The sequence below is a fragment of the Erinaceus europaeus genome, chromosome 7, assembly GCF_950295315.1.
Source record: "Erinaceus europaeus chromosome 7, mEriEur2.1, whole genome shotgun sequence".
NCBI lineage: Eukaryota > Metazoa > Chordata > Mammalia > Eulipotyphla > Erinaceidae > Erinaceus > Erinaceus europaeus.
This window is the reverse complement of record NC_080168.1, coordinates 64,966,102-64,981,531: the sequence shown is the minus strand read 5'-3', so window position 1 is coordinate 64,981,531 and position 15,430 is coordinate 64,966,102. Positions and strand designations below refer to the sequence as shown.

At 41.3% G+C, this 15,430-nt stretch overlaps 1 protein-coding gene and 1 long non-coding RNA gene across 9 annotated transcripts in view; one reads left to right on the top strand and one right to left on the bottom strand.

Annotated features, from left to right (window-relative positions):
* LOC132539431 (uncharacterized) overlaps nucleotides 1–15,430 on the top strand; it is a 118,384-nt gene that overhangs the window by 42,601 nt on the left and 60,353 nt on the right. The window lies entirely within an intron of this gene.
* The window catches only part of CCDC91 (coiled-coil domain containing 91), a 539,136-nt gene continuing 528,992 nt past the window's right edge, over nucleotides 5,287–15,430 (bottom strand). For all 8 annotated transcript variants that reach the window (XM_060194578.1, XM_060194577.1, XM_007529921.3 and 5 more), the window contains one exon: nucleotides 5,287–6,246. In XM_060194578.1, coding sequence (XP_060050561.1) covers nucleotides 6,136–6,246 — 111 coding nt within the window. In that variant the 3' untranslated portion in view covers nucleotides 5,287–6,135. The remainder of the gene's footprint in view (nucleotides 6,247–15,430) is intronic.

Here is a 15,430-nt window from a genome sequence, read left to right as displayed (position 1 = left end):
GATGGTGGCAGTCAAACCCTGGTCCTTGTGCTTGGTGATGTATACACTAAACCGGGCACACCACCACCCGACCCCCTGAACCGTGACTTTTGATGGAGTTTCATGTCTGCAGACACACTTATTTCTCTTTGGTTGGGGGAGAGAAAGAGACCGAGAGACACCACAACTCGGCTTCATTGCTCATGAAGCTTCCCCTATGCATGTCATTCCCATGTGTTGGTCAGGCACTTGAGACTCATCTTCTAACATTAAGTTTATGCTCTACTGAGTAAGCTGTTTCCTAGCCCATGAATGTTTAAAAATCTTTGTAGTTTATACATTTTTGACATCTATGGAAAATGGACAAAAAGGTGAAGAGAATGCAGAATGTTAAGTAAAAGGTAGTGCTATCAATAGTATCAATTTCAGTGAGTAACTTGGACGAACTCAGAATTCACCACATACATATTTTGCTATGGATTTTCTGTAAATTGTTTCAGTATCTGAGCTGTGTTGAAGTCACTGATTTGTACGTGCTGTGGATTCATTTTTAAATCAGTTTCCAGATTTTTGAGAACTGAGTATTTGCCAGGATTGAGTAGTTTTCCAACCTTTATGATGAGTGTTTTTTATGTCTGTATAATTCTCAAAAATAAAAATAAAATTGTATCACAATTTCAAATCAGAGGTAGATTTATGTATTTTGCTACAGGGGCTTTTCACTTGTGTGATAGTTTCTCATGGGTATTTTTCCATTTTCAATCAGAGAAAGACCACAGCACTGTTCTGACACTAGTGAATCTTCCTGTTGTGTATGGTGTGCCCATGTGATGCTGGAGCTCAAACCCAAGTCATTGTACATGGTAGAGTGTGCACTCTACCAGGTAAAATACCCCTGGTCCCAGAAGTGGAGTTTGAAGGACAGTCAGATGTTCTTTGATGTCGTAGTCACCAGGACTCTCCCACCACACTATCTGGACATTATCTGCCCAGACTCACTCTGACACACTCACCACAGGTTGTGGGCCCTGGCTTTTCTACTCCTAATCACAGAAACAAGGCATAGAGAGTATGTTCTTTCTTCTTTTCCTTTTTGTAACTGAAACCTGATGGACCAGGACAAGTCTTTTTCCTTCTGTCCACTCAATAGGAAGCTATTTCAAGTTTTTAGGACCAAGCAGTTCTTAGTATCAAATGAAAATTTTTCTTCTGATATTCTCCATCTGTTTTTTTCTCCTCTCCCCTCCTCTATCCTCCCCAGCCCCTCATACCTGTGCATGGTACTTTGTGTGCTTAAGTGAGTACACCACCACCTGGACCCCTCTCCTGTTCTTAAGACCTTTTAAAGTTGGATTGTAAATTTCTCAATGACTTATTCTAGTAGTGCTTGGAAATGCCAAGTTCATTTTACTGTCCAGAAGTTCTATTGATTAATGAAACACTGGTTTCCACTTTATGAGAGTTCAGCTTACAAGAACTCGTTTAGAAACAGCAATTTCAGCTAGTCCTTTAGTAGTTACAATGCTAGCACAGTAGTCTGGGGAGATAGCATAATGGTTATGCAAAAGACTTCTGTGCCTGGGGCTCTGGTCCCTTGTTCAATCTCTGCACCACTATATAAACCAGAGCTGGGCAGTAAGTACTCTGTTCTCTTTCTGTATCTTTTGCGCTCTCTCTTAAAAGGTAAATAAATACTAAATATATTGGCATAGGATTAGTTGACTATATCACAGGTACAGGGGTTGGTTGTCTCAATTATTTAGTGGCCCAAGGTTTTATACTGATACATACCACAGACCTGACACTCCGGAGTGCCTTCAGGATACAGTAAACAGAACACATGGGCTCTCCCTCCAGGAGGAGATAGATGTGAACAAATGAAGACAAAACTGAGAAAATAGGAAAATTAGAACAGACTATTACTCAGTTCTTTCAGCATTAGGAAGGAAAATCCCAACATTCAGTTCTGGGGAAGGTTGATTTAAAAGGATCAATGGATTTGTTGAGAATGAATGCTTTTGGGAAAACAGAAAACCTGCTGAATGCAAAGAAAAGATTGCCAGTAATTTTGCTTGTTCTAGTTTATGTATCACAATGACCAATGCTTCGGTAGCCCCTGCATTGTGGTGACTGAATGCTCAAAGTTATGCTTAAATAGGAGGAACGGCTTTAGTTTTGCTTGACTTAGAAAAACAGCCCTGCCAGTCCCAGCTGTAAGTGATCATGGCTGCTTTCTGCCCGCTAGTGCACTGTGGTGCTCGTGACACTGCCTACCAGTCAGTGGCCTGTGGACTGAGAACATGTTGGCTTTCTGCTTCTTGTTAGTAGTCTTGGGAGACATAGTGGAGTTATATACTGGTATGTAAACAGAGGAACACGGGCTGAGTGCTTTGATCCAGCTCCCTTTATTCTTGGAGTTTCACAAATGTTTTCCAGGTTTCTACATATGGCTCTTCCTTGTTTAGGACTTAATATGCAGAGACATTTTCAGTGAATAATTATTTTGGTTTTATTCTTTATAGTACAAATAGCATTTCCTGATTTCATTCAGATAAATTATCAGACAGAAAAAAAAATACCAAAATGTTGTTAATATAAATACCTGTCTGATAGCAGAATAGCACCAATGATAATGGCATTGTTCTTATTTTTGTTTCACAGCAATCACTGAGCCAGGTCTCCTTTGAGTTGTACTATGAATCAGCATTTGCTAAAGCTGAGTTTAAATCTCCATTCCAGATTTGGAGGGACAGAATTTCTAAATAGGGCACTGTTTGTTCATCGTCTTAGGTATCTGTGATTTACTTGGCTTTGTTAGACAATAGGGGCTTTGGTTCAGTTATATTTTTAACATTCCTTAAAATAAGTCAGAGTATTCCCATTTTGGATGTGGATTAGTATAGTGGAGGAAATGAGGCATTTACAAATGCTGTGTATCCAGGGATTATGTGTTGGGCTCTGTGCTGGACTGCCCTAGTTAATATTTTTTTGTTGCATGTAATAGAAATTGGCTCTGGCTTGCTTAAGGGGAAAAAGTAAGTGGTGCTGGCAATATTGGAAGAATATTTGGGTATCTCACAGAATCCAAGATTCAGGAAAGGCAGAGATTGGAGACTTCTGACCTTAGGAGTTCATGCCTCTCTTTCTGTGTGTGTGTTTGGACTGGGGGCGGGGGGGGGGAGGGGTGTGGAGTGCCCACTGTGGGCCTCTCAGCTGGGAACAGGCCCCTGTGGATCAGCCGATCAAGGCAAGAGGGGGAAGAATAGTAATATTTAGCCAGTTGTTTGTGGGTGACCACACCTAGATATTTGTGGACAGTTCCCAGAGGAGGGAGAATTATTGTGAACTGTGCTCACACAAGTGAGGCCTACCAAATGGGTATTTTACAAGCTCCGTTTTCACAAATAGTCTGTAAAAACCACTCTTTACACCTCATAAGTGAGAAATCTCACACTCAAATTGGTTAAGTAATATGTCCAACATTTGTAAATTAGAAGGTGTCAGAGAGAGAATTCCAGCTAGACTCGTGATAGGGGCAGTCTCCTCCTTAAAACATTAGAATAATGTGATAAGCCTACATAGGAACAACACTTAGATATTTTCTTGTGGAGAGAATATTAGGCATGAACAAGGTATTGGAAAGAGTAAAGCTGTGTTGAAAGCTCCGGGGTTTAATTCCAACTCCACCCTGTCATCATAAGCAAGAAACATTGCTGCAGCTCATTACTTGCTAATTCAGTGTAGAAGGGTCAGTGTAGTTAAGTATGCCTAGATAGTTATTTTCAGTTAGCTTTGAGGATTGCTCTGTGGGACTAAACACTGCACCAATCCAGATTTATTCCTGCTTATGGGGAGTGTGCTACAGCTACTCTGACTGACCTGTGTCAGTTTGCTCCAGGTTGTTCCAGATCATAGTCAATGTCAGTAGCAGAGTTGAAACCCCAAAATGGAAGAAAATTCATTCTGTGGTGGTGGGGTGAAAGGCAGGTGTAGACTGCTGTGGTCACTTGAAATTTCCATTCTCTGAATCAGTTCAGTGAACTTCTATACTTCATTTCCATCCAATCCTATCTTACTGGTTAAATACCACATTTTTTTTTGCCAGGGTTATTTCTGGGGCTCGGTGCCTGCACTATGAATCCACTGCTCCTGGAGGTCATTTCCCCCCATTTTTGTTGGCCTTGTTTATCGTTCTTATTGTTATTGTTACCATTGCTGCTGCTGCTGTTGGATAGGACAGAGAGAAATTGGGAGAGGAGGGGAAGACCGAAAGAAAGACACCTGTAGACCTGCGTCACCGTCTGTGAAGTGACCCCTCTGCAAGTGGAGAGCCAAGGGCTCGAACTGGGATCCTTACCCCAGTCTGTGTGCTTTGTGCTACCCGCTGTGCTACCACCTAGCCCCCTTACCCCATCATTTTAACAAAACAAACACAATTTGATAACACTGTGCTGTTGCTTTAGTCCTGCATCAAATGCTTTCCTCTTTCACAAACAGCCTGCTAGATTGAATTCTTAAATTAGAACTTAATAGTTGTTAATACAGATTCTTTGCAAACACTGTAAATACTTAGGGGGGAGGTATCTTAAAATAATGAATATATAAATTTGAACAAAAATACTTCTTGTCACCAAGGTCATCATTGAGGCTTGGTGCCTGCAGGATTAACAGTCCACCATTTCTGGTGTCAGAGATAAGTAGAGAGAAAGGGAGGGTAGAGATTAGGAGAAACAGAGGTATTATAGCACTGCTTCATCACTGCAGGTGGGGCCTGGGGACTTGAACCTAGGTCCTTCTGCATGGTAATATGTATGCTAAGCTGGATGTGCCACTGTCTAGCCCTATGAATTTTATTATTTACTTATTTTTGCCTCTAGGGTTATCCCTGAGGCTCAGTGCCTGCACTATGAATCCACTGTTCCTAGCAGCCATCCCCCCCCCCCCATTGGACAGAACAGAGAGAAATTGAGAGAGGAGGGGAAGATAGAGGGAGAGAAAGATAGATATCTGCAGACCTGATTCACCACTTGTGAAGCCACCCCCCTGCGGGCGGGGAGCCAGGGGCTTGAATTGGGATCCTTGTACTTTATATTATGTGTGTTTAACCTGGTGCACTACCGCCTGACCCCAAAATTTTATTGAGATGCAAAACACACACACACACCACTGCACCCCTGAACACATGCAGTGCAGGGATCAAACTTGGGACCTTTTGCTTCCATGCCCAGTGTTTTAACCATTGTACCACCCCTGGCTGTGAGCAAAGAGAAATTTAATTTTTCAAAATGAAATTCAAAAATAACCAAATAAGTTTTTGGAACTATTTTTATTATACTTAGAAATCCCAGAAAAGTATAAAGCCCATGAAGGTTGAAGCATTTAAAAGAAACAAAGCTTAAGTATACACTATAATGATAACACTTTAGTTTTGATGTTATAAGGCTCATGATTTTGCACTGAAGCAGACTGCACATGAAATAAGTTCATTCTGAATATCTAAGAAAAATGACTATTGATCCATGGTGACTGAAGACAGAAATAGGACATACACATGTAACACACCCTTTAAGTCGTATATCAGATCAAAGTTGAATATAATAATTTTTACTGTTTTTAGTTGTTACCAATATAAATATATAGGTCTACCTACAGAAGAGATCTGATAATGCCAGTATGATTTTTCTATCACCTCAGTGTTCTGAGTCCAGCTCACAAAGATAATCTGAGGATGTTGAAATCCATGCTGCTTATAGTCTCAAAATCAGATAAAGGCATGACTGCTCTCTGGCGTCTTATCAGGAGTCATTATGAAGCAATAAGTAGTCTGCTACTTTTGCTGAAATGATGTAACGAGGCAGGAGGGTGGGTTATAAAGTCACTGCTAATAATGTAGTTTTCGATGGCCTTTGTGCCACACCACCTTTTATGTTGATGCTACTACTATTAATAAAACAAAAGTAAATGGAAAGGAGAAACCAAAGGAAAATAAATTGGATTTTTTGATAGTTCATCTAAACATTATTTTGGTTTATCCTTGAAGTGTAAATCAATTCTTCAAGGTCAAAAGAAAACAAAAGCATCTTTGTAATTCACAGCATGTATTTTAGAGGTCTAATGATTTATCCATTGCCAGTGTGGGTGAGCTTGTCACGTTCTTCATTCAATGTCAACTGGTTCTGTAGCTATTAAAGCACTTAACTGTTTCTGAGCACAGGAGAGGAACAGTTCCAAACTGGACAGGCTTCTTTGGCGGATGACTTGGTCAAGCTGTTTTTTTTTTTTAAAGGAGTGAGAGAAAAAAAACAACACTTAGTTGGGGGATAATAAATATTGTGTCACTAAAACTCACTAGGAGGATAAAACAGTGATCATTATAGTTTTATAACTAATGTTGGTTGATAGTTCTTGGAGATGTACATTTATTTGATCAGAAGTCTTAAAGAACACATAAAGTACCCCTTCCTAACAAATATACAGGTTAAATGCAGTCATAGATAGTAGTAAAATAGTAGCTAGAAATCTAAAATAAATATGTAGTTCAAAAAGCAAGATTATGTTACATGTCAGGTTTAATATAACAGAGTCTCACAGGTAATAACTTCCTGATATTTGAGCTTGTGATTGGGAAAAGTGTTCCATAACAAATACCTAGTGAAGGGAGTCCGGCGGTAGCGCAGCGGGTTAAGCGCACGTGGCACAAATTGCAAGGACTGGCATAAGGATCCCGGTTCAAGCCCCCGGCTCCCCACCTGCAGGGGAGTCGCTTCACAAGCGGTGAAGCAGGTCTTCAGATGTCTCTCTTTCTCTCCCCCTCTCTGTCTTCCCCTTCTCTCTCCATTTCTCTCTGTCCTATCCAACAATGACGACAACAATAATTGCAACAACAATAAAAACAACAAGGGCAAAAAACGGGAAAATAAAGAAAATTTTTAAAAAAGTTAAAAAAAAACAAACAAAAAAACCAAATACCTAGTGATATCTAGAATCTGTGACTTCCTGCTGACTTCCTGCTGACTTCCTGGTTTCTGGATGGTGAGAAGTATTGATTACAGCAAGAGCAATTTCTATGCAATTACCATAGACAACTCATCTAGTCATACAAATGAATTAGGCTGTTTTAATAGTTAATTTAAACAGGTATCAGTATATTCATGTATAACTGGTACAACTTAAAATATGTCAGAATAAAAATTAGTTAATACAAAATCCAACTTAAGAAATGTTACAGATGGGATGATGCTTTTTTTCATAAACACAAGTGCATGCAACTCAAAAGTACATTTTGAGTTACATCAATATAGAATATCTTCCCCCCCCCCCCCGCACGAGGGCTTCATGTCTGCACAATCCTACCACTCCTGGCAGATGATTTTCCCCCAGACAGAAGTTGAAAGGTGGGAGGAGAGACAGAGGAGGGACGCACAACACCGCTTTACCACCCCTTTGTGTGGTGATAAGAGCGTGGACCCTGGTTCCTGAGTGTGGCAGTATGTACGCAATGCCAGGTGAGCCAGCCACGAGCCACCAGCCCCAGTCATGGCAAGGATACCAATGCAAGGACACTAGACTTAATTGGAAACCATTGGAGTCAGGCAGGATGAGATAAGTTGAATCACTTTGGAGGGGCTTCATGAGCTTTCGTTTTACTGCAATGCTTTATAACTCAGGTACATGTATCATGTGAATCCTATGTAAGACATTTTCCTTTTATCTTAAAGGAACTTGCTTTCTGTTGACTGTGTTAACAGCACCTGAACTTAGTGACAGGAAGAGAATAAACATACTCAGTTATGCTTTCAGTGGTTTCAGGGCATCCCTCCTCTTACCAGGTTTTCTGCCCGTTGAGAGGCAGAAGGCATTAAATAAACTCAACACGGAAGCTTGCCATTCTAAGCAACAGCAAGATGGCAGCTGACACTGGGGAGGGAGGGAGGGACTTGGAGGCCAGCAGAGTTCACCTTCCAGTCTGGCAGACATGGCACCTTGTGTCTGTGAGGGGAATACTCAAGACCTTTCTCATAGAAAGATATGGGATTTCTTTCTCTGAAACTGATGTTTTTGGCAAATTCCTGAATTTCAACAGTTTCTGCTTTATTAGGCATGACCTTATTATCTTTTATTGAAGCAAGATGACTTTTGGCAAAATATTACTCTTATTGCCCCCTTGAATAGCAAAGCTTAATTCTTTATTCTGTAACTTTATTTTCAAAAATGAATCAGAGATTAGCATGTTGTGACTTAGTGCTGACAAGACTGCATCTAGACTAGTAGTGGCAGCCCTTTTTGTATATAAGGTTTTTATTCCTTTCATTATAGTTCTCCCTTCCATTTGCTTGATTTCTCTTTCATTTTCTGTTGCTTCAGCTGCTATTCAGCTTTTATAGATACCTGGGTTTGGGGAGAAAGAAGAATCTTGGAAAATATGAAATCTTGGACACAAACAGCTAGACTTTATATAGCTTGCCTGCCCAGCCCCCATATCACTTTTTTTTAGTGGAACTGTTGAGAAAACTGTTTCTAGCCCAGGAAATCTGATACATTGTTCTTGAATATATACACAGACGTGTACATATAAATGCAGTTACAATATACATCACGTAATTTGTTACAGTAAAATAATTACATGTATTAATTATAATTTCTGTACCAACATAAGATGTGAAAATACTACCTTTAGCATTTTACCTTTCCAGCTTCTCCTCCTACATATTTTAAACTTATACTTATAAAGCTGATCTGTTTATTTGGGGGAAGGAAACTAGAGAAGAGGTGGCAAAAACAGTCCTTAGAAAGTGACACATATGGGGGTCGGGCGGTGGCGCAATGGGTTAAATGCATGTGGCGCAAAGCACAAGGACCAGTGTAGGGATCCCAGTTTGAGCCCCGGCTCCCCACATGCAGGGGAGTCGCTTCACGGGCGGTGAAGCAGGTCTGCAGCTGTCTATATTTCTCTCCCCCTCTCTGTCTTCCCCTTCTCTCTCCATTTCTCTCTGTCCTATTCAACAATGAACAACATCAACAATGGTAATAATAATAACCACAACAAGGCTACAACAACAAGGGCAACAAAAGGGGGAAAAAATGGCCTCCAAGAGCGGTGGATTCATGGTGCAGGCACCGAGCCTAGCAATAACCCTGGAGGAAAAAAAAAGGAAGTGACTCATACATGAGTGTTACCAGTTCAGAAACAATGTTTATAGATTAGGTTTTCTTGCTCGCTCACTCACACTCTTCCTGGGCACCAAAGATAGATCAGGTCTGATGCTCTGAAACCTTACTCAGGCAAGCTTTCCAGATAACATCACCATTTTGGGTTAAGAAATTGTAGGAGTTCTTATAATGACATTTTAATGTTTTTCTATGAACATTTCTTGTTTGTGTTCCCACGTACATACCCCAAAGCTGCTGTTTTGTTTACATGTTTAGGACTGGTCTGATGAGCCAGTGAATCAGTCAGTTGGTCCGTACAGTCAAGGCTGCCACTTGCTCCTTGTCGAGTATACCTCTGAGGTCTGCAGTGTGTATGTATTACTGTGCTTACCATGAAGAGGTACGAATGCAGTAATTACAGAACGAGTAGGTGCTAACTTGTGAAGACAAGCTCCACTGGAAAGTCATGTGGGGAAGTTTATGATGGGAGAGTAACAAAAAACTTGAGGTGGGTTTTGAACAGACTCAAAGTATTAAGACCATTTCTTTAGTCAAAGAGGAGCAAGATGCTGAAGAGATGTTAGAATAACAGATTAGCAGGGGCAAGCACACAGTTTAGAGACATGAGGATGGAGGCTTGAATGCACTCAGATTTGCCTGCCCCACTCTCCAACAGTTAGCACCTACTGTGTGCCAGGCCCCAGAGAAAAAGTGGTGGACAACATTTTTGCTATTTATATTTTGGTTTGAGGAGAGAAAAAAAATGCTGATATGGAGGCCAGTACTGTATTAAATAAGGTAAGGAAAAGGACTAGCAAGAGGGGAGACTTGGGGGCAGGGCGACTAGAGAGGCCACAGGGAGAGGGTACTGGCTAAAGAACTGCAGCTATGAAGGAGGGGAGGGACTCCGCAGCTCCTTGGAGAAGAGGGTTTCAGGAAGGTGAAGCTGCAAGAGAAATGTCTACAACTCCGGACCAGAATTGGTCTGCCTGAAAAAGAAACGGAATGCTGGAGGGACAGAGGAACAGAGGAGCAGGTGATGGGCAGTGCAGGGAGAGCACCTAGGGCAGGGGAGACACCAAAGGGCTCCCAGTGCAGTGTGTCCTACTCTGGGTTTGAAAACATCACACTTGTTGCTGTAGGGACGACAGCTTCTGGGGCTATGTGGGAAGAAGGATATATAATTCACCAGGGGGCCAGGCAGTGGCATAAAGTAAAGCGTACATAGTACAAAATGAATGCAAAGACCCGTGCAAGGATCCTGGTTCAGGCACCTGGTTCCCCACCTACAGGGTTCACTTCACAAGCCGTGAAGCAGGTCTGCAGGTGTCTCTCTCCCTCTCTGCCTTTCCCTCCCCTCTCAGTCTCTCTCTGCCTTTTCGAAAAAATGGATTCATAGTGCAGCCACAAGCCCCAGTGGTAATCCTGGAGGCAAAAAAATAAGAAATAAAGTGCACCAGATTGCACCTGTTACAGTGCATACATTATCATACATAAGAACCCAGTTTTGAGCCCCTGCTCCCCACCAGCAAGCACCTGAATTGGTTGGTTTTATGAAATCATCACAATAAGGAAACATCTCTATTGCATTTGGGGAGCCAGGGGCTTGAACCTACATCCTGGTATATAGTGTGTGCTTAACTAGGTCCCCACTTATTTTTAACCAGAGCACTGCTCAGCTATGACTTGTGCTGCTGGGGAATGAACTTGAGACCTGGGAGCCTCAGGCATGGAAATCTTTTTGCATTCCCCAGTCCAGTCTTTTTTTTTTTTTTTTAACCAGAGCACAGCTAGCTCTGGGAAGATTGAACCTGGGACTTTGGAACCTTAGTCATGAGTGTCTTTACATAACCATTATGCTATCTACCCCTGCCCTTCCAGTCATTTTCCTAATTTTTTTCAAGATCTTTGTTATTGCAAATAGATAGTATGCTTATTTTTAAAATCTTTATAAATTTTTCAAAGGGGGTGGGGGTAGATAGTGTAATGGTTATACAAGTAGACTCTCATGCCTGAGGCTTCCAAGTTCCTGGTTCAGTGCCCTGCACAATCATAAATCAGGGCTGAGCAGTGTTCTGGTTAGAATATATATATATATATATGTGTGTGTGTTATATATAATTTATTAAAATATATAATTTATATATGTAAGTATATATAAATATATATATATTTAATATATAATTTATTATAAATTATATATAATTTTTTAATGAGAGAAAAACTAGAGTGTAATTTTTTTTTCTGTGTCTGGTGTTGATGTCTCTAGTACTGGTTCTGAGCTGATTCTCCCTTTTTCTGATGGGGAGCTGAGTGAGGATGATGCACTCCTTGTTCACCATATGTGGAGCTTACTCCGGTGCTGCTGGGGCTCAAACCCAGGGCTTCCTGCTTGGTGAGGTATACCTCCAACCACAGAAGATATCTCTGACTCCAGGATGGCTTGCCCTTTTTTTTTTTTTAAAGCATATAAAAGATCCCAAACATCAAATAATAGATGAAAACTCTTGTATTTTTTAATCAACTCAGCTTTTTTTTTTTTAGTAATATTTTTGTCAGTCTGAACCTCATCTACCAATTTACTACCTCCCCTTTTGTCTTCTAAAAGCTTAAATTTTACATTATAAAGCAGTAGGAATTGTAGAAACTCTTGGATTCTTATCTTTGGGTTATCTTAAAACTGTAAGACAAAGAACTGGAAAGAGAACTCACTAGGAATGGCACATACCCTGCTGTACACATGCCCAGGTTCAGGCCTAGGGAGTGCCAGGGGTCTGGTCTTTTGGTCATTGCCTTGTTTGTTTTTCTACCTGAATGTGAAAGTTGGCCTGGGGTTGGTGAAGTTGTGCATGTATGAATCCCTGGCTCCACAAAGAATTAACAACAAAACCTCAAATGGCAGATAAACTTTGCTTTTGTTTTTCAATCTACAAAACCAGGCAAAGGACTGTCCACAAGCTTATTGTTGAAACTTATTTACAGGGCATGATGGGTAACAACCTCATAATACTGGATAAGTCTGGTTTTGAGAATGCTACTACTTCTTGGATGGTAATGTTTGCAGACTGTTGTGCACAAATGAAGTTCTTTATGTGTGTTACAAGCCATCTTTTTTTTTTTATAAAAAGGAAAGAGTTGGGCAGTGGCACAGCGGGTTAAGTGCACGTGGCGCAAAGCCCACGGACTGGCGTAAGGATCCTGGTTCAAGCCCCCGGCTCCCCATGTGCAGGGGAATCGCTTCATAGGCGGTGACACAGCTCTGCAGCTGTCTCTCTCTCCCCGTCTTCCCCTCCTCTCTCCATTTTTCTCTGTCCTATCCACCACCAACATCATCAATAACCACAACAATGTTAAACAAGGGCAACAAAAGGGAAAATAAATAAACAAAAAAGGAAACACTGACAAAAGTCATAGGATGAGGGGTATAACTCCATACAATTCCCACCACCAGAACTCTGTATCCCATCCCTTCCCCTGATAGCTTTCCTATTCTTTTTTTTTTTGTATTCTTTTTTTATATTTATTTTCTCTTTTGTTGCTCTTTTTTTTCTTTCTTTTATTGTTGTAGTTATTGTTGTTATTGTTAGGACAGAGAGAGATGGAGAGAGGAGGGGAAGACAGGGAGAGAAAAGATAGACACCTGCAGACCTGCTTCACTCCCTTCAGATGGGCAGCCAGGGGCTTGAACTGGGATCCATTCGCCAGTCCTTGTGCTTCACACTACATGCGCTTAACCTGCTGCACTACCACCTGACTTCTGGCTTTCCTCTTCTTTACACACTTTTATGAGAGTGCTGTTCATCTTTGTTTTTTTTTTTTAATTTTCTTTATTGGGGAATTAATGTTTACATTCAACAGTAGGGATGCATTGGATCAACCTTCTCGTGGTGCATCCCGTGAGTACCCATTCATTGGGGAAACTGACAATCCTTCCTAGCCGACTGAATCCACATGGATCCCAGTCACTTTCAAAGCCAGCAACAAGCAGCTCCTGACAGCTTTCAAGCTGTTGGTCCTGCTCTTCGAGTCCTCCAACTTAATGTTGAGGGGCTGTCCTTTGCCAAACGCGTTCTTCTCTATTCAACAGTAAATACAATAGTTTGTACATGCGTAACATTTCTCAGTTTTCCATATAACAGTACAACCCCCACTAGGTCCTCTGTCATCCTTGTTACAAGCCATCTTACTGCTTAATAAATCACTCCAAATCTAGCAGTTTAAAGTGGAAGAGAGACAGAACACTCTTTTCACAGTTGGTGTGGCTCATGAAGCTGGGAGTCGCTGATCTGAGTATCCCTGGCTCACAGTCTGTGCAGAGGTTGCACCAAGGTGACCATTATTAAGAGTCTGCTTTTTTATTTTATTTGTTATTGAGACGGATAGGAGGAGAGAAAGGGCCAGACATTATACTGGTACATGTGCTGCCAGGGATCAAACTCAGGATCTCATGCTTGAGAGTCCAGTGCTTTATCCACGGTGTCACCTCCTGTTCCTATTATCTGCTTATTAAAATTACTTTATCATCTTACTGGGGTGGGGCATTAGTTCACAGTGCAGTTGTTGACACATAGGTACCATTTCTCATCTTCTTGTGATAGGTGTCTGCAAAACACTCGAGTTCCCTCTCCCCCAATCCCTGACTTGGGTCTTTCCCACCATCATGTACCAGGACCCAGTCCAAGTTTGACTTTGTGGTTTCCCTCTGTGTCTTTGGTTCTTCAGTTCTGCCTCTGAGTGAGATTCTCTGGTATCCAGCCTTCTCTTTTTGGCTTATCTCATTTTGACTCACTCAGTGACTGTTACGAGCCTTACAGAATTCACTTTCATAGAGCTTACGTCTCCCCACAGGGCTGCCCTGCAGTCCAGCATTTGCCTTCCCTCAAGCAGCAGTCTGAGAATGAGAGAAAACAGGAACACACCAATAGAGTGCAAGGGCACTCGAGACAGAAACCTCAATCTTTTTTCATAACTCTCTTCCATTCCGTCCAGCCTAGATGCAGGAAATGTGATTATATAAGGCCAGTGTCATTGGAAAACAGCTACTATGCATTATCTCATTTTCTCATCTTGAGTTTATGAATGAAGTCACCAAGGCTTAGAGAGGTTTTAACTTGCCCAAGTGGCAGGGCCAGGATTCAAATCCAGGTGTGTATGGCACCAAGCCAGACCTTTTGCACAGTACTACACCTTCAGATAACAGCTCAGTTATGGCTGGGGGCTTGGCAAAGTGTTTTGTGATGAATATGCTGAGATTTCCTGCATTGCATGTACTAGTGCAGAAACCTGATGATGCAGTCATGAAGACATGCAGCTATCTCCTCTTCCTAAGCAGCAGGTACAGGAAGGCTTCTGTTAGCATCAGCTGGTTCCCTGAAAACATCAGAAGTGTCTAGAGACTTAAATATACATATGAAGTGTGATTTCTCGGTATGCTAGTGGTGGGATTCTTTTATATAAAAATTGCTTTTCAGGGGGCCAGGCTGTGGCACACCCAGTTAATTGCATATGTCATCATGCACAAGGACCCAGGTTCAAGCCCCCACTCCCCACTTGCAGAGTAATGATTCACAAGTGGTGAAGCAGGTCTGCAGTTGTCTTTCTCGTTCCCTGCCTTCCCTGCTCCTCTCAGCTATGCTGTCCTGTAAATCTAACTGAAAAATAAAATAAAAATTTAGACTGTTTCACATGATATGTGGCACAGTATCGAACTCTGGGAGACCCAGGAATATAAGCCCTGCCCTCTACTACTTGAACTGTTTCCCCATACTGAGTGAGTGATAATATCATTTGTATTGACTATTAATAAAATACTGTGACATATAAAAGACTCGTATTATTGAATATAAGCTAACCTATTAAAAGCACGGATGGAGAAATAAAGCATAGTCATAGTAATTTATAAAACTGCATACATGGTGAAGTTTATTAAGAGTTTAAAAATAGCCAACTTTCTTTACTTCTACACTAAAATTACTTTGCAATTGAAAATCCGTTTTAGGACTAATGGCTTACAGTGTGGTTTGTCAACATGGCTACATTTTCCCAGTGGCAGGTGTCTGCAGAACACTGTCATCCCCAACATGGGATTCATTAGCGCACACCAAGACCCTCGGTCCCCAGAGTCTTTAGTTTTGGTGAAATAGACCTTAGCCAGTCCCAAGTTTCACTTTGTGTTTTCCTTTTCTCTCCTTGTTTTAAGTTCCACCTATAAATAAGATCATCCGGTATATTTGTCCTCTGCTTGGCTTCTTAGCTCACTTAACACGATGCCTTCCTGTTCTATCCAAGATGAAGCTAGGGA